The 19329-nt window shown below is 37.3% G+C and overlaps 2 protein-coding genes across 13 annotated transcripts in view; one reads left to right on the forward strand and one right to left on the reverse strand.

Moving 5' to 3' along the window:
• Positions 1–163: 163 nt before the first annotated feature.
• tbc1d23 (TBC1 domain family, member 23) lies at positions 164–15795 on the forward strand. Of its 2 annotated transcripts, XM_026213757.1 has the most exons (19): positions 164–265; positions 3898–4012; positions 4467–4572; positions 5574–5778; positions 6038–6161; positions 7301–7425; positions 7534–7580; positions 7702–7805; positions 7960–8082; positions 8592–8684; positions 8865–9035; positions 9150–9192; positions 9398–9504; positions 10302–10438; positions 10729–10773; positions 11582–11670; positions 13067–13202; positions 13512–13706; positions 14243–15795. In XM_026213757.1, the coding sequence occupies exons 1-19, from the start codon at positions 228–230 to the stop codon at positions 14325–14327; spliced, it is 2088 nt and encodes a 695-aa protein (XP_026069542.1). In that variant the 5' UTR covers positions 164–227; the 3' UTR covers positions 14328–15795. The 2 variants fall into 2 exon arrangements, with proteins under 2 accessions (XP_026069542.1, XP_026069544.1); XM_026213759.1 differs by lacking the exon at positions 10729–10773.
• Positions 15603–19329, reverse strand: part of tp63 (tumor protein p63) — a 40514-nt gene continuing 36787 nt past the window's right edge. For 4 of the 11 annotated variants that reach the window (XM_026213764.1, XM_026213762.1, XM_026213771.1 and 1 more), the window contains 4 exons: positions 19182–19324; positions 17813–17960; positions 17612–17705; positions 16652–16954 (listed from right to left, as the gene is read on the reverse strand). In XM_026213764.1, coding sequence (XP_026069549.1) covers positions 16652–16954; positions 17612–17705; positions 17813–17960; positions 19182–19324 — 688 coding nt within the window. Of the gene's footprint in view, positions 16955–17611; positions 17706–17793; positions 17997–19181; positions 19325–19329 lie in introns of all 11 variants that reach the window. The other 7 variants (XM_026213760.1, XM_026213761.1, XM_026213766.1 and 4 more) reach the window with 5 other exon arrangements.

The raw sequence follows: 19329 nt of genomic DNA on the forward strand, positions 1-19329 counted from the left end.
GAAAACAGGAAACACTTGTCATGCCATGTTGAAACTAAGCTGGTCTAGAAAGCTTTTTTTTATTAATCAAAGCTAAAATCTCGCTCTTTTAGAATCAATCCACAGTTTTGCTGATTATCGCGTATTACGTCGCGTCTCGACTTGTGCTAAGCGCGTGCGTGCGTGTAGTCGTAGCGACAAGACGCTGGTATTTACGACACAGTTTGACGTGGACCGTCACCACAGCAATGGCGGATGCTGTAGGGGAAGTGCTTCAAGGCAGCTGGTAAGAAAACGCCACCGATCAGTTTTAACGTAGAACGGTTCACGGTTCCTAGTCTGATATTGTCACTTGGAACTTGAAGTCCGTTGAAGAAAGACTATTAATCTAGCTTTTTCACGACAGCTGTTTGAGTGTCAGGTAGAAAGCGATGCTGAGCTAAACAGCTAACGTTAGTCCGGCTAGCCAAAGCAGCGAGTGTATATTGTTTGGAGACTTCAGATGTTTCACAGTCCTTCTTCAGTTTGACACTGTCATTTTATTTGTGATCTGTATGATACGTATTTTATGCGATTAAACGCCATTGTTGTGTTCTCGTAGAAGTTGGTTGTGTTAAAACCGCTTTTGCTAGGTGTTACTAGCGTAGCTTTGCAGACAATAGAGTTGTGATGATTCAGATATAATCTTAGTTTTCGCTACCATTTCACTATGGCCAGGTTTTTTCCTCACTAATATGGTAACGATGGGTTTAGCTAACGTTTCTCGGCTCTTGTTAAAAGCGCGAGTTCTTCCGTTTAGCCGTGTAAGACATCTTTAATTGCTGTAGCAAGTTACCTTTTTGAAACTGTGATCCAGGAACTGACTGAAACAACTTTATGGATTTTTGTGACTCTTGTCCTCTGAGGTTGAAAATAACGACAAAGATCATAGTTTCAATTATCTACTGAAATAACAAAATGGAAAAGGAATGGTGGATTACTGTACAGTTTTTTCCCTCCTTCTTGTGATTCTTATTATGACTCAGTTATGTCTTGTACAGGAAAGATGTATGAGCATCAGACTCCTCTTAAGTTATAAATGTCTGAGGAATGTATGAGTAAATTTTCTATTGATAGCCCAAGTAAACTGAAAACTTATTGACGTCAACATTTATTGTGCTTTATTGTTTGTGTTGCCATGTTTTGGTTTAGAACAGAACTGTTCAGAAAACCATTTCCAATCTTGAAGTAATACACATGTATTTGTTACCATTTGTTAAATTGTCATATACCTGAAGATCAGTCTTTTCACTCATAATCCACACACCATTAAAGTTTTCTAAACAGTTTTGCTTACCATTCTACAGAGGAACTGCAAAATGACACATAGTTTGGTAAAAATTGTTTTAATCCTAAATTTTAATTTGAGTATTTAGCAGTTCCTCCACAACAGGAACATATTCACACACAGACATCACAGACATTTTATTTTTTGCATTTTATCCTCTTCCTGTTTTCACAGACAGTGACCAGGAAGATAAATGATTCTGATCAATGGAGCTTTAGGATGTGGAGATAAAAGTGTGAGGGTGGCGTATATTTCAGTCTGTAATATCAAAGTCCATTACACATGGCGTTTCTAAAGGTTTTTTTTTTTTTTTACCTAAATAAATAAATAATTTGTTGCCTCCTAAAGTTTCCTGTCTTAAGGCATTATTATTATTATTATTATTATTATTATTATTATTATTATTATTATTAAGGCATTCAGCCAAAATATCAGGACGTGGCAACTTTCATTTCTCACCCCAGTTGAGAATGCTTGGTATGGCTGGTTGTTAGACAGCTTTCGTCTTCTTCCTTAAGACTATGTCAGGAATTTAGAATGAGTGTGGAACCCATCAACAATAACCTTTACACTATATTTGGGTCTTTTTATGTATTTATTAACCAATTCCATTGATGTAAATAAATACCAACATTGCTCCGTAAAAAGTTTATTTTGTAATATGTTGTATGTTTTAGCTGCAGCGGTTGTACACATTAAATAATTGCAGCATTTGCAGTGTGTTTTAATGAGTGATGCAGATGTTCTGATTCCAGCAGATGTTTTCAGCAGTATAGTGTGTGTCTGAGAGTGTGGCTTTGTCTGGGTTTTACCTCAGTTGCCTAAAGGCGGGCGTACACGGTGCGAATTCGGATGGTCGGAAGATCGTATGTCCACGCACACGGCACGAGTGAGTTTATCTGAAAATCGTATTGGACGAGATGATATACGGCACGATTTTACAACCTGCGAATTCCAGAAACAATCGCACGAAGTCGATAGACGCGTTCGACTTGAAGCACCGCTGCACGCACAGAAGGATCACTGTATGACATTAAAGTACCGCGAGAGCGATAAGAGAGCACACATATCCAATGCATTCGAATCGCTCTCGCGGTACTTTAATGTCATACAGGTGATCATTCTGTGAAGCGCTGCTTCAAGTGGAACGCGCCTAATATAACTGCCCTCCCTCTCTCATAACTGCATATAAAATACTGATACGAGCCGTGACTGTTTCTTACACGTACAGGTTATTTTTCAGCAATAGGAAACTGGGACGTTTTTTACCCTGTGTGTGTGTTACAATGTAAACATGGTTTGTGAGGACAATTCCTGTGCCCTCGTAAACCAAATGGCTTTAAAATTTAAACATGCATTTTCCGTGATGGATAGAGGTAGTGTATGGGGATAAACATTATAGAATACCGTTACATTTATGGAGAGTCCCTGTAAACTACATATGCGTGTGTGAGAGAGAGCGAGAGATAACTAAAAAGGCATTGGAATACGTTGCTAGAAACATACAGCGAACACTATTCCTGTCAGACTTCACCGAGTTTATCCTCCCACATTCGCCGTGGCGCTGCCGTCTTCGTCTTCTGTGGTTTTCCTAGTTCGTGATTGGTCAACTTCAGATAAATCAACAAATCGGCTCGTTCAACCGCACAAATGGCACGAATTCAAACCGATAGCTCACGAACTTTTTAGACATGTTTAAAAATGATCGGGAGGTCGGGAAGTGCTCGTAAGCCACTCTGCTCGGCTCGTAATTCATCGCAAATGATACGAGCCGCGACCATACGAGCATACGCGATTTCCACACGATTTAAAAAAATCGCATGCGAACTCGTACGACAGCAAAAATCGCACCGTGTACGCCCGCCTTAAGATAAGTCCAGTGCTCTCTTTTTGTCTCCTGGAAATCCCCACGCCAAGTTCTTAGCTTCTTTTGCTAGTGTCTAGAGTTTGTAGTACTTTCGAGAGAAACCCTGGAGTGCTGTGCCCTTTTGACTGAATATTGCACTTGGTGGAAGTCTTATTCTCCAGAATTCTCAGTAATGTGTGTTCATTCATAGCGTAGCCATGTCAGCTGGTGTGCACAAACACGCCTGCCTTGTTATGGCAATATTAATTTCTGTATAGCTGCTCAGCATATTGCTCATAAATGATTAATGTCAGAGGCTGTTCACACTGGATGCTTTTTGCTATCTGCCTAAGCTATTATTCCAAATCAGTATTGTTACACTGAAGACTTAAATAATGGCTGCTGAATATTCAGCTTTGCCATGACCGGAATAAATCACATTTAACATTCAAAATAAATAAATTTATTTGAATAATTTCACTATTAGTGTTTTTACAGTATTTTGATTAAATACACAGCTTTCGTGATCATCATAATTTTTTTTTTCAATATAGAATAATTTAGAATTTTTACATACTGTTGTTTCTGCCATTTTGTTACTGTTTCGTAGTTCTGAGTAAGTAAAGCAAACCCATTTGAGCCCACAAGGTCTGAATCTGTCCTTGACTTCTTCTAAATTAAGTTTTGAGTGATTTGATCACAGTGTGTCGTGTGCATTTATTGTGTGTGTGTGTGTTTTCTGAAGGAATGATGATCTGGCTGATGCTCTTGACTCGGCAGAATGTGATCTGGACACTGACCAGGATGGTGTTATCCAGGTCCGAAGCCTACCCCCACAACAGCGGGCCAAGCTATGGATGGTAGGTATATATATAATATGTGTGTCTGAAGACAAAATGACTTGACTAATTAGCCTGTTTAGCATCAAGTGGAAAACACTGACTATATGGATTATAAAAGCTTTGAAAAGATTGTACATGCTGTGTGTTGATGAGTGAGACAGAAAAGGCATTAATCATGCTTATGATAGAATACATAAGAGATCCATGCAGAGCTTTGTTTTAAAGGGTTTCCTTGAGAGACAGTGGCTCCCAAAGGGCTTTAGAGAGCCTCTGTATCGATCAGATGTCCATTAACGAAACTGTAGTAGGTTTGAAGTGTAGGACCCTTTAAACATACACCCCATGGGGATGGCATTAGCTTATATCATACACTATGCTTTAGGAGCCTTGTTGAATTTCAGTTGCTTTCTTTATGCACTTTTTTCCCAAAAGTTTTAGTTCTGGCTCTGATTTTGAACATGTGTGTTGACAGATTGCTTTGAACGTGTCTGGTAAAGGAGATAGTCTGTCCTCATGGGATGGGGCTTTGGACCTAGCAGAACAGACGCTCATTCACAACCGCAGTCAGCAGATCATTGGTGAATAACCTTTGCACACATCACCTCATTTTCATTGTGCCATTTATGTGTAGTAATGCACTGCACCTCTATAGTATATCAGTTTTATGAATGTGGTCAGACACTTTATTATAAGCCTGCAGGTTATTCAAAACCTCCTGTGACACATTGTGTATTCCACACACATTTGCCTGTTAGCACGATTTTCTGTTTGATTGTTTGTGTACTTCTGCAGTTTTAAAACACTTTAACTGCAGTGATGACTTTATTTGTAAAGCATGTCTTGAAACTAAACTAGCAAATTATTTTTGTTATTAAGAGTACCTTCTTTGTATTATTTTGATTTAATTTGTAATGCAATTAGGCATTTTTATTTAGAAGGTTCTTTTGGAGAATTTGTTTTGTAATTTGTTTAAAGTCTGCATGCAATTTCCTCTTTTATTAGGCATGCTATAGCTATGAGAATTATTCATTCATGTATATTTATTTTCTATTTTTGGGCCTCATAATGTTTGATTAATATATCATAATTCAGTCTTTTTTTTAATCAAATATGTCACAGTGCAAAATAAAAGATCTGTCGCTATTTCAGTTTTATCATGACTTATTTTATTTAGATTATTTTCTGAATAAATAATATTTATTTAGTCATTTAATTAGTTATTCCAGCTCAAATACTTAACTTTAATTTTAAAGTAAAGTTTGTACACTTACTGAAATAAATAATGCTTTTGATAAATTTTGAATGGAAATGAAATTAACACTCATACTATTATCTAAGAAAACAATTGATGCTATCACACATTGATTTATGTCTTGCATTTTGACCAAAGTTAATAAACCAACAGTACTAGCTTGGTAGTTCATCTTGGAAGGATGCTTCCAGAGTCATGATAAATCTCATGCATTCTTTTCTGTTCTGTGCACAAACCTGTTATCTCAAACAATGTACTAGTGAAAAATATGAGTATGAAATAGTGGGATTTCTTATATTATGATGGTAATTGTTTTTTTGCATATAGATGAGCTAGGCATACCAGTAGAGGAAGGACGGGACCTGGTGTCAGACGTGGAGTCGGTGATCACATTTTACTGCAAGTCCAGAAATGTCTCCTTCACTCCAGATCTTAGTTGGCCACACATCCTCAAACCACTCCTGGGCTTACAGCTGTCCCGTAAAGAGCTCTACAACTGCTTCTACGCCATCATGAATAAATACATCCCACGGTAGGGGTGTTCATATGTCTGTCTGTGTTTTTCTTTACTTAAAAATGAATAAAATGTTTGAGATAATGTAGCAAAACTGAATCCCTGAAACGATTTAAACTGAAGAAAGTTTGTTAGTTTTTTAACCTCTTGACCTCTTCAAAGGTCTTGTCTGGCCAAAAAGGACAATTGAAACAATTAGGTTGGCAGAAGTGGGGCATGCAGGTTTTATATATAGCAGTTTTCTTGATTTAAGGATCATATTATTTGCCCTTTGCAGAGACTGTGTTGTGAAGGGAAGACCATTTCACCTCTTCAGACTCCTGCTGCAGTACCATGAGCCTGAACTCTGCTCATTCCTGGACACAAAAAAGATCACTCCTGATTCCTACGCCATCAACTGGGTCAGTCGATCTCTGGCCTGTTTGAATATTTTATCAAGTATTTGGCTAAGTACAGGGCTGTCCAATCCTGCTCCGACTTGCCACAACACACCTTCCTGGAAGTTTCTAGTACAAGTTTCAAGACCTTGATTAGCTGGTTCAGGTGCGTTTAATCAAGTAATTGAAGTTGAAGCTTTAGTCGAGACTTAAGTCTCTGCAGAGCAAAAAAGGGGGCGTTTAGCCCCTTGTGGGTGTTTTCAAACTAAATGATCCCCCTTACCCAACCCCATTTACACTGCAAGGTTCAAGTGACCCAATTCCAATTTTTCCTCTCATGTGGCACAGATCCGATATGACTGGTGAACACAAATGAAGCAGGAAAAAAACGCATGGATTCCGATGTTCTCAGATCGGATTCAGGCCTCATTCATATGTGGTAATAAATCGGATGTGAATCGGATACGTGCATTTGCATGTGCCATGTAAGCAGACAAATCGGATATTCCCCAGTAAATGCGAGTTGTGCGTCATTAAAAAAAGTGACGTCAACTCAGGTGGACACCACCAACTGAGATCACATGACTTATTATAGGTGCACAATTTGCCCAGGCTGCAACAAGGGCTCCTCTTTTTTTTTCTCCGCCGTACGAGACCAATGTTTTGCTGATTTTTTTTTTTTTTTTTTTTGACTTTTCAGAATATTGTTGAAAGCAAAACACTGTATCATTTTATTTGCATCTGCATCCATTGTATTTCATGCTGTTTTACTTCCTTTTCCGGGTCAGAACATCTACGTTTGCTAGTTTTAGCAGTGTATAGTGTAAATGCAAAAATCGGATATAGTCAGAAAGTTGGATTTGGGAATCAAGATCTGCAGTGTAAATGCTGTCAATCGATCAGAAATCATAGTGTAAAAACACCCTGTTCTGGAAACTCCCATTACTTTCCTGCAGATACCTATACTTGCTTTAGTCTGCGCGACAGTGGCCATCCAGGAGCTGGATTGGAAACCCCTGCCTTAGTATATGTAATTTATACTTAACTCATACTTACTATGGATCAATTCTGAAAGCGTTTTATGGTCATATTCCTAAAATTAGTCAAATTAATTATTTTGAGTTGTATGCTAAAGAATCCTTTTTTTCCCTTGTATCCTGCAGATGGGCAGTCTCTTCTCTAGCAACTGTCTCCCTGAGGTGTCACAGGCCTTGTGGGATATTTATCTCCAACAAGCGGACCCTTTTCTCATTTTCTTCCTCATGCTCATCATCCTTGTCAATGCCAAGTATGTGACAGTTCAGACTGTTCAGTGCACTCAATCAATTAATGAGTTTTTCTCACCCGTTTATGAGATCAAGCAAAAAAATGTTTTCTCTGTTTTTCTGATGTCCAGAGAAGGCATCCTTGCCCAAGAAGGAGACAGCAAAGATGACATCATCAGTAAATTCTTCTGTTCTTTATTTATTAAAACAATACTTAAAAAAAATCTTTACCATTGTCCTGTGTGACCAAAGTATACAGCTATACATTTTCTTTCTCTCTTTTTTTTTTTTTTTTCCAGAAATGCTGGAGCAGTCACCAGCATTACTAGAGGCAGAGGACATTGAAGACTTGTTCTCTTTAGCACAGTATTACATCAGCAAGACGCCTCTATCTCTCAGAAAGGTAAGCGTTGTCTGAGTTCTTTGGGCTGTGTATTAACAACTTCTTCTCAATATGATGCACCTCACAATAGATGCATCAAGATCGAATCGCGGTGTATCACAGTAACGGTTTAGCAGGTATCAGATGTTTGTTTGTCTGGTTTATGTATGTGCAGGAGAACCATAATCTGTTTGGCAGCAGTCTGGTGGCTCTGAAAGAAGAAGACATGGACCTCAGTCAGGCTCTGTGTTTGCCTGTATCTGTCCCTGAAATCCTGCAAGCCAACCAGCTGCAACCTGTGAGTCCCAGCTCGAAGATAACTGGCCAAAACATCATCCTTCATATTTATTCATGTTGACGATCAACATTTAAAGGGGTAGTTCACCCAGAATTTGTTTTCATCATTTACTCTATAGTAAATGTATAGTATGTTTACTCTATAGTAAATGAATAGTATGTAAACCCCTACTAGTGGAAATATCTTTTAATATTCTCAAATTTTATTTTTTTTATCAAAAAGCGCTGCAAAAGTAATCAGTATGAATCAAATGGTTTAATCCAAGTCTTTTGAAGAGACAAGATTGTTTTATAGCATGTTTACCATATTTCAAGTCAAGCACACACTTTTGAGTTTCTGTCTACCATATTTTATGTGCTCACTATATGCAAAAAAACTACTTTGCATCTGACCCTGAAACTTCAGTCTTTCAAGTGTATTGTTTTCGGGCAACTGTGAACAGGAATCAACAACAGATGAGTATCAACATGTTATTTCTATTAATATGCATGTTTATGTATGCTGTCTAGGAGGGCGTGAGGTTTTTTGTAGTTGACTGCCGTCCTGCTGAGCAGTACAATGCTGGTCACCTCTCCACTGCCTTTCACCTGGACTCTGACCTGGTAAGATTTTTTGCAAGCAGAGAAGGCAGCATTTGTTCATAATAGTTCTAATATGAATTGGCAAAGCGGAGATTGATTTTCTTTGGATCCACTTTGTTTCCTAAAAAAATGCAAAGTTTAATATGTGTGGCTGGGTTTCCTTCACCAGCAAAACCGTAATAATATGCTATTGATTCACAGATGCTTCATAATCCTTCTGAGTTTGCCCTGTCAGTGAAGTCTCTCCTGGAGGCACAGAAGCAGTCTCTGGAGTCCGGCTCTGTGGCAAGCGGAGAGCATCTGTGCTTCATGGGCAGCGGACGTGAAGAAGAGGACATGTACATGAACATGGTGCTTGCCCACTTTCTGCAGGTCAGAACTGCATCTGCTGCTACATACGGAATTGTGTAAATTTATTATTGGAAGCATTTCACAACTGTTAAGAATGCAAGTGGTCAATCTCTCTTTTTTTTTTTTTTGGTCTAGAAAAATAAAGAGTTTGTGAGCATAGCAAAAGGTGGATTTATGGGTAAGTTCAGTTTTTAGTTAAATTAATAAAACATTTAAACAAAATTTTTTATTGAATCTGTGTATTGTATCTTCTGGGCAAATTTGGGACAAAATGTAATTAGTAAATCAAATATAAATAAACAGTTAAATGTAATTTGTTCAGATACTAAAAGCAACAGTTACATGAGACTGACTCTATATAATTGATTTTCTTTAATGCTCAGCATTGCAGAAGCACCTAGCAGATATTAATGTTGAAGGGCCGGATAATGTTTATGTTCACTGGATCGTGAGCACCTCAGGATCCCACAGCAGCCTCAGCTCAGCTGACGTGAGTTTTTGTGTGTGTGTTTGTGTGTGTGTGTGTGTGTGTGTGTGATGCACTTTACAATGCTGTGTTACTTGACGTGTAGCCTTCAAACCATGCTTTTTTGGCATTATTCTTATATATTTTTCTCAGTCCATTTTCAACAGGGTTTCTGTGGGTCTTAAAAAGTCTTCGTTTGTCTTTCCATAACTTAAGGCTTTAAATCAGAGCAGGATGTCTTGAATTCAGAATGTTGCATCATTGCAAAAAAGGAATCTCTTTCTGAGTAATTTTGTTTTCCAACATAAATATCTAAACGTCCTAAAAAAAATTTGAGATGCAAATATAAAAAAAAATCTTGAGCATAAATAATTAATTTATGCCTTTTAATGGGGTATATGAAAACGTCCCTTTTATGTAAGTAGATTTTTCTGAGCATACTGTCTGAATGATTGATTTTTCCTGTAAAACAAATGAAAAAGTAATGGAAATCGGTCGGAAGTTGTATTTTCAAATATTGATCCTCCTCAGACATTTACATTTAGAGAACATATTTATGTTAAAGGTGTGTGATTTTTAATTGTGGGTAATTAATGTCTCCAAAGCTTATAGTCTTAACTTATTTCCGCATTGGAAAAATAATGTGGACACGTGTGGCATATTCCTTTTATTTTCTGGGTGATATTTAGTGCCATCATGTGGACATTTCAAGTAAAGCAAGCCATTAAATGTTTCAACTTTCACTGACAAGCAAATGCCTCTTTAGTCTCGGATAAATTATCTCCCAAAGTTAATTCAGCCCATCTCTTATATTGATCCAGGGGGAACTGAACAGCACAGATGGCAAAGGAGTTAAATCACTTGTCAACAAAATGACCTTCGCTCTCAAGTCAAAGTCAGTTAATGTAAAAGAGAAGGTGATCAGCTTCATTGAAAACACTTCCACACCGGTGGAAAGGTGAGCATCTTTCATATTCATTGCACTGGACAGGCTTTCTTCACGTTTTCCTTTCCAGATGTGTTCTATCTTCTATTAACTGAAAAAAGAAAATATGAGGGCTGTTTAATGGTCAGAGGCCAGTTGCAAAAACGTCTACACTGTCTTATTTTTCACCGCTACTTTTATTTAAAAGCAAGAACAAGCTGAAATTACATTATGTCGAGGAAAATTTCTTTAAAGTGATTGATTTTCTGAAGTCTTTCTGTTTTAATCCTCTTCCCGACCTATGCCCTGTTATTTCACACTAGAATATCTTTCAATCTACCCTGGCCAGACAAGGGAATACTGGATCGGTAAGACTTCATTAATGTTTGTCTGTAGCCCCACCAGCGTGCATCTGGTTTCCGCATCATGCCCTCTCAAGGTGGCGCTGTCCGCTTTAGCTCATTGTAGGTGTTTTTAAAACCCTGAGTAAAGTATGCTCTAACACCATATGCATCTGCATCACCTGCATCTATAGTGCAAATATCCTTTTCATCCTTCTGAATTTCCTGTTTCCTTCTCGGATACTTCTGAGAATAGAGTAACATTCTAGAAACTGCTCATTTGTCATCCACTACCAGGCATTCACACGCATGTGAAGTAGAATTCACAAAGACCACTCGGAGAAGTGGAAGCGGTCTTGTCACTTTCTGACAGTGTCGGCAGTTTTGACCTCTAACAGTGCTTTTGCCACTTTCTTCTTCTTTTTGTTTTACGCTAGCAGTTTGTGTCTCACAGTCTGATCTCTGCTGTCTGGGTCCTCATATGTTTGGAGAGAGAACACAGTCTTTCATTGTTTTTATACAGATTTGATCACAGCTGTGCAAGACTGGGACAATGAAATGTTAAAGTTGTTCAGTTTTACAGTAAAATGGACTTTTGTGCAGTGCCTGTCCTTCCACACTTTGATTCTCATCTCTGGTAGATTGCGAACATGTTAACTTTTCTTTCTTCCAACTAACGGTACTCACCTTTTTAATCCTAGAGGACACCTCATCTCACTGCCATGCTCTTAGAATGTCTGTATTAGGACAAAGAAAACAATGTTGGTGTGAAGGGCAAACTTTTATTCTTCTTGTAGGTTTTATAAGTACCTTTGATGCTTCTTATTTCCTTCAGGCACGTAAGCAGCAGTGATCGGGTGGGGAAGCCATACAGGGGAGTGAAGCCTGTCTTCAGCATTGGTGATGAGGAAGAGTATGATACAGGTAAATACACCGATTTAAATCAGGGACATTCATAGTTCATACACACTTGCACTATTGTAATTATTTATAACAAACCCTTACTCTTTATTATTTTATTTTTTTTAATCGAAATTAATTGTAATCTAAATATTAAATGAAAAACTTACATTTACAAAATTTAAATTACCGTATTTTTCGGACTATAAGTCGCACCTGAGTATAAGTCACATCAGTCCAAAAATACGTCATGACGAGCGAAAAAACGTATATAAGTCGCCCCGGACTATAAGTCGCATTTATTTAGACCCAAGCACCAATAGAAAACATTACCGTCTCCAGCCGCGAGAGGGCGCAGAGCACAGAGCAGCATAGAGCGCCATCTCGCGGCTGTAGACGGTAAAGTTTTCTCTTAGTTCATTTCTCTTGGTTCATGTCAAAATTAATTTTGATAAATAATTGCACCTGACTATAAGTTGCAGGACCAGCCAAACTATGAAAAAAAGCGACTAATAGTCCGGAAAATATGGTACAAATTTTGTAGTAAACTAAAACTAAAAACTACAATAAAGTTAAAACGTAATATAACAAATTACAAAGCAGATACAACCCCCCCCCCCCAATAAAAATAAAAGCTGATTAAATACACAATGAGCTAAAAAAAAAACAAAAAAGAATCCTGTATGATTTGTGCTTTTTATTAAGTATTTTGAAGGCATAAAAAAAAAAAAAAAAAAAAAAAAAAAAATATATATATATATATAGCAAATATCTTGAAAATGGAGAAGTTTCTGTGAAAACAGAAGTTTCATGCTGGTGTGTGGAATATATTAAGTACGATTGTAAATATAACGAAATGTAAATCATTTTAATACTTACTGGGGAAGCTTGTCCAGCCTTCCTCTTGGGTCTGGCCCCCTGGTGGAGAACTACTGTACTAAACCTTTGCCATTCTACATATGTGACCCTGGACCACCAAACCAGTCTTAAGTCTCTGTGGTATGTTTGTAGCGATAGCCAAAAATACATTGTATGGTCAAAATTATAGATTTTTCTTTTATTGCAAAACCATGAAGATATTTTGTAAATTTACTACTGTAAATGTATCGAAACGTCATATTTGATTAGTAATATGCATTGCTAAGAATTCAGTTGGACAAATTTAAAGGCAGTTTTCTCAATATTTAGATTTTTTTTATTTTTATGCACCTTCAGATTCCAGATTTTTTTTATTGCTGTATCTCGACCAAATATTATCATATCCTTACAATTTATTCAGCTTTCAGATGATGTATAAATCTTAATTAAAAACAAAAAATAGCCTTGTGACTGGTTTTGTGGTCCAGGGTCACATTAATAAATTCAACATTTGTGTTTTTCCTCAATATTTTTAATGAATTTTTTTATTTCATCTTTTCAGATGAAATTGACAGCTCATCTATATCAGATGATGACAGGAAAGAGATTGTCAATATTCAGACTTGGATCAACAAACCAGATGTGAAGCACCATATTCCATGTAATGAAGTTAAGGAGACTGGACACATGTTCCCAAGGTGAGGTTGTCCGCCTGAACACACGACAACGGTTGGCCCTCCAAGTCAAAATCATCAAATAAATTTAAATACCAAAAAAAAGAAACCTCAAATAAAATAATGTTATATTTTATGTTAACCAAGGTAGTCTGTAAACTAATACTGTTGCATGTGAAAAGCTGTTATAATAATAGTCCATCCCTTCAGATACTGGGCTGTCCTATCTGGTGGATGGTGGGTTGAGTGTGTGTGTGTGTGTGTGTGTGTGTGTGTGTATATATATATATATATATATATATATATATAACTCTGTTGTTTTATCTTCCACAGCCATCTGTTGATCACTGCAACACACATGTACTGTTTGAGAGAGATCGCTGCCCGAAAAGGTTTTGCTTACATCCAATCCAGGCAGGCCCTAAACTCTGTGGTTAAGATCACCTCCAAGAAGAAGCATCCAGAACTTATCACTTTTAAGTTTGGCAACAACAATGCTTCAGGAGTGGAGATATCGGCTGTGGAGAGGTATGCTAACTTACAACAGGACACCAGTTGATATTTTACTTTCACTTTTATTTCACATTATCTCCTAGTCTCTATAATACTGTAGACCAGTATAATAATATATATAATATATTCAATTAATACGTAATACATGAATTACAGTGTTAATTTTTGTTATTGTTACTAACCGTAGTAATAAAAATAGAACTGTTGATTGTTAGTTCATGTTAGCTCAGGTCCATTAAATAATTTTAACATACCGCGATTTTAAATACAGCTTTTGATTTGATTTTTTGTAATTGTTCAAATTAATATTATACAAGATAAATAAATGCTTTAGAAGTATTTTAAATGCTTATTTTGTTAACTAATGTTACAATGGAATAGGATGTCAGTTAAAATTTGTTATAAAAAAAATATATTTTTTATAGTTTTAATTAATAGCTTAACAGAATATATAGATATTTGTAAAAAAAAAACATTTTATTACATTAAAAAAAATTTGTTTTGGTACATTTGAACAACAACTGGTATCAGTGTTGTGATCTTTCCTGTAGGTATTTAATTCCAGATGCGGGTGACGCCACTAAAGTCATCAAACAGCAAATCATGAAAGTTCTGGATGCTATGGAGAGCTCTTAGTGACGGAGACATCAGAGATGCTGCACTATGGTCCAGGTATCCAGGAAACACCACAGCTCCAACCAAAACCACCTGAAGGGGAAGGAGGGACTAGAGCATTCCCACACTGTTTTTTCGTCATCACCCAGCCCCCACCCCTTCACCTCCTCCCTGGGCAACACTGACGTGGAGTTCTGTCATGACTTTTAAGGCACATTGCCGTCAAGATTGACAGGAGCTCTCAAACTTTGGACTTGGAGATGTCAATATGAGAAATGGTTATTTTGTTCATTTTGCTTTTGTGAATTTGATTTCGGTTTTGAGAAACCGACCTAATTAAGCAAGTTTGATTTATCCTCTCATTTATTTGTCTCGAGCCTTAATGAGCTATAGCTTTTTATATGAGTCTCAAACAGGGTGAGAATAAGATTTTGGAACCTCAATCGAGGAACTTCATTGCTCTTTATCTGCTTCAGTGTTTGAGGTCACACATTCTTTAACCATTTGAAGATGTAAGCGTCATATATTGCTGCATACTCATGTAACTGAGAAGAGTATGATTTATTTATCAGATCAGTGTTTTTACCGCAAGCAGATTCACCAGGAGCCTCCGTACAGGCATTGAGGTGAATAAATATACTTAATTTTCATATTTGGGAAGTACGCTACCCTGCAGGATGCTGCTTGCACCAGTGTGACACACGAATACTTCCATGCATCTCTGCTGCTCTGTGTTGATTGACCAAAACTCCCTGAAATTATTAGAACCTTTTGTCAGTATCTGGTTCCATAAAGTTGAAAACTTTCAAGATTAAAGGGAACAAGTCGGTGAGGCAATTGAAAGTAAAAGGGGTCTTCTCTAAGTAATGGCCAAGTTTACCAGAGAATGTATTGTGAACCTGAAGTTTTGGATGCCTGCCACCTACTGTTGAGAATAGTAATGCAAGTTATACCATATACTAATGCGAAGCACAAAAGAAAAAAATGTAGCCATCAAAAATAAACGTAAATATAAACCTAACACAAGTCAAGTGAATGTTAAATGAAGACTAAGGGTGGATGATGCATATTGGAACTAGTCCTGTCAATTTGTCGCACTATGCGAGTTTTAAAAATTAAAATTGAAAGTCTTAAATGAGTGCGTTAAAAGAAGTTCAGAGGACCGTATCCCCAGTGCTCAACTTTAACCATTGTTTATTGTCTGTTAAACCACAGAATGCCATTGAGAAAATCCACTATGCCTGACTATTCTATTGAAATAAAATCAGTTTGGTTCTATTAAACAAAAAAACGATGTTAAATGATATTTGTTTTATTTGGTTTATATCAAAATAAGTACATTGCAACATATTTACAATAATTCCATAATCGTTTGATAAAGAATCGTTTACTCCGTTGTCACATGAACGCGTAATACAAAAAAATCTGTACAACATTACCACAGAGGGCTAACAAGTATCAAGAGAATTGGAAATCTGTTTAAAAAAAATACTGAAGCCACATTACATTGGCATTGTACCAGTGTAAATCTCTTTTATACTTTTAGAGGCCAGTAAACAGCATGTCAGACTGCCGACAGCATCACAACCGTCAGAAGCAATTCAATACTTACTGCAATTCGATAGTACTGAGAGTGTCTGCAACTCACAAATGAAAGATACAAAGAAGGGTTTACAGTATTACATAAAGGCTACATGACAACATCAGTCTTACACCACGAGTGAAAACGAACGAATAACACTTTCTGCGAGAATAAAAAAAAAAAGAAAAGAACCATGTGCGATTTCGATTTGAAGTACATACAAAAATGAGACTGTTCGCCTGCAAGGAATGATCGTCACAACAAAGAATACAATTAACACTAAAGCTCCTGCTGGGAGGAAAAAAACCAAAACAAAACAGAAATACACCTTTGGCCATGTAACAAAAAAAAAAAAAAAAAAAAAAGAAACCCCAAAAGTTCAGTGTGTAGTTTGTGAATAGTAAGAACATGTCAGTATTTCTTAAGTGCTTGGTCTCAAGAAACAGTAAAAAATTACAATTTAGCAAAGCACCATTTCCCCTCCGCTATTGCTGTTTGCATTCAATTAAGGGGCTTGAAATGATAACCAAAGCTAAATCCACCAGAAGAAAGTGAAACCATAAAGGACTTTAAGTGCATTTTATCTGCCCATTTAAGTTTTAAGTGAACTAGATTTATTTTTTTATTTTTTTTACGTCACTTGCAGAGGAAAACTGTGAAACGATCTGGACCAACACCAAGTGTGTTAATAAAACAGAGCGTGTGAGTGTTTATGTGCATGGTTGTGTGTATGTATATCGTTGTGAACTGGGATGAGCCGCGTTCATTCTCCCTCCTCCTTGATGCGCTGTTGCTTGTTGCGGCGGGAATCTGGAGCCAGGTCGAAAGAGAAATCGGTCCAGTCGTCTCGTGGAGGAAATGAAATGGTCTGACGGAGAGTGAAACGCACTGCATCGATCACACGCTCGCCTCGGGCTTCAGTGGGGCCCACGCTGACGGTGGATGTCCCGCTAGAGGTGCGCAAGATGTGGGGAGGTGGAGAAAACTCCATGGTCTGCCGGTACTCCATGATTCCTTTCCAGATGATGTGCTGGAATTCTGTGGGAATCTTCAGCCTAGACAAGTCCTGTGGATAGATATACCACAGAGCTCATGAATACAGTAGCCATTGCTCTGATCTCTCCATCCAGACAAGCCAGATCCTATATTTTGACATGGATCTTCTACAGTGAATAATCCACAAACAATCCGCACAATGCCAGTTGATATGAAGTCTTGTGAAGTGAAAAGAAACCAATCCATCAAGACGTTTGGAAATTAAAATGTCAATCCAAATCCATGAAAACATCTACCCTCTGCTGTCCTTCCAAAACAAACCAACATATTGGTTTAGAACCATTTTCGACTGTTTTAGACTGTGTGTGATCTATGCATATTTCTCCACTGATTCAATAGACTTATTTTTTTTTACTGGAGAAAGCAATATTATGGACAGAGGTTGAATGGATTTTTTTTCCGTTCATAAGATAACCAAGTCATGTTATGCATTATTGTGATGTTTTTATCAGCAGTTTGAACTGACGGCACCCATTCACTGCAGAGAATCCACTGGTGAGCAAGATGCTAAATCTTTCAAAATCTGTTCAGATGAAGAAGAAAAACGTGTCTGCATCTTAGATGGCCTGATGGGGAGTATTTTCAGCTAATTCTAATTTTAGATGAATTATTCTTTTAAACATGTACCTGCTAAATAATTTTTCAAGGAGAAAGGCAAATTCCTCACCTCTAAATTGTAGTTCTCAATCTGGTAGATATTGGTCAATCCTTGGGCTGTGAAATAGTCCAAACAGGCTGAGCAGCCCAGTCTCAACAGGAAGCTGCAATTGACAGATATTAAGCTTTAACACGATCACGCAACATGATTATATTACACTTTTACCTGCATGCTGATTCAGAGAGACTTACTGTAAGTGTATTTGTGTACCTGGAAATGCTGTTATCCATGGGGTAGGGTGGCGGAGGTGTGCAGTGAGAGGGCACCATTTGTAACTGAGACTGCAGGGGGTTGGTGGGGCTCAGGGCGTTCATGTCCGTGTTCATGTGAACCGGGCCGCCCATCATGGGAGGGGTCACTGAAGGGAGGGGAAAGGGTTGAGACTGTAATAAACCTCAAAAAAAGGGAAATAGAACGGTAACACTTTACAATAAGGTTCAATGTTAATGCATAAGGTATCAGGAACGAATAAAATAAACCTTTACAGCATAATGATTCTTGTTTCATAGTAATTTCCAATGAGAAAAACAATAAAGAATATACAAAAGTTTGGAATCCTTTTTTTTTTGGAAGTCTCTGATGCTCACCAAGGCTGCATTTATTTAATCAAAAATAAGTGTAAAAGCTGCTTTCTATTATAAGACATTTTAAAATGTGATTCAATTCTGTGATAGCAAAGCTGAATTTAAGCAGCCATTAGCCCAGTTCTCAGTGTCACATTCTTCTTCAGAAATTATTCTAATATGATGATTTGGTGCACAAGAAATTTCTTTATCAATGTTGAAAAAAGTTTAATGTTTTTGTGTTAACCATTATGCGCTATCATTCAACAGTTCGAGGTGTCAAAAAATCATGAAAAGAGATTTTTAATGTATAATCTCTCACATTATTACTATTGTTTTTACTGGATTCTTCAAATGAAGACAGCATTAGTCAGCATAAGGAATTCATTTCAAAAACAAGTAAAATATCTTAAAGATTCCAAACCTCTGACAAACATTTGTAAAATTACAATTTATTATTCATTGTTTTTTTTTCATGATAACAAATGCATTAACTAATGTTTAACCTTATTTTAAAGTGTTACCAATAAAATAAAACCATGCAATATTTTCTATGTCCCCAGCCTGCCAAAATGTATTATAGTATATATACACACACTACATAAACTGTGAAGTCTTTGACTGAAATTGACTGAAATAACAAACTCCCGAGGGCTCTAAATATGGATTAGGTAATTTCAGAACATATGAAACCTTTGGCCTGATGTGTGAAATGTGAGAACGCATATTTGTCATGTGTAAGTACATTTTGACAGTGCCAAAGGGAAGGCAGACTGTCCCACAAAGATCTAGTTCAATTTTAAAAGGAAACACTCTGTCAGATTGACATTGAGAACTGAGTGTCTCTCAAGCCCAGACAGGATCTTCTTCACTTAGGGACTCTGAGATTCTAAGGGTTCTGAGACACGGAAAATTTCAATACCATCTCTTGTAAGCCCTAACATACACTGAGACATTGGTGGATAGACTATAAATATATATTAATGGAATTATTGATGATTTTATAGAGCCCTTACTGTCAGTTAGTCCTCCAGTCATGCTTGATGGGGTGAGTGTGTTGCGTTGTTGGGGGTTGATGAGCTGACTGACTGAAGGCAGTTTGTTCTTGCAGAGGGTGGGTGAGCTGGAACCAAAGGCAGGCTGGGGTGGCAGAGAGTTTCTGTG

Source organism: Carassius auratus, chromosome 31 (assembly GCF_003368295.1).
Source record: "Carassius auratus strain Wakin chromosome 31, ASM336829v1, whole genome shotgun sequence".
In the NCBI taxonomy this organism is placed as follows: domain Eukaryota; kingdom Metazoa; phylum Chordata; class Actinopteri; order Cypriniformes; family Cyprinidae; genus Carassius; species Carassius auratus.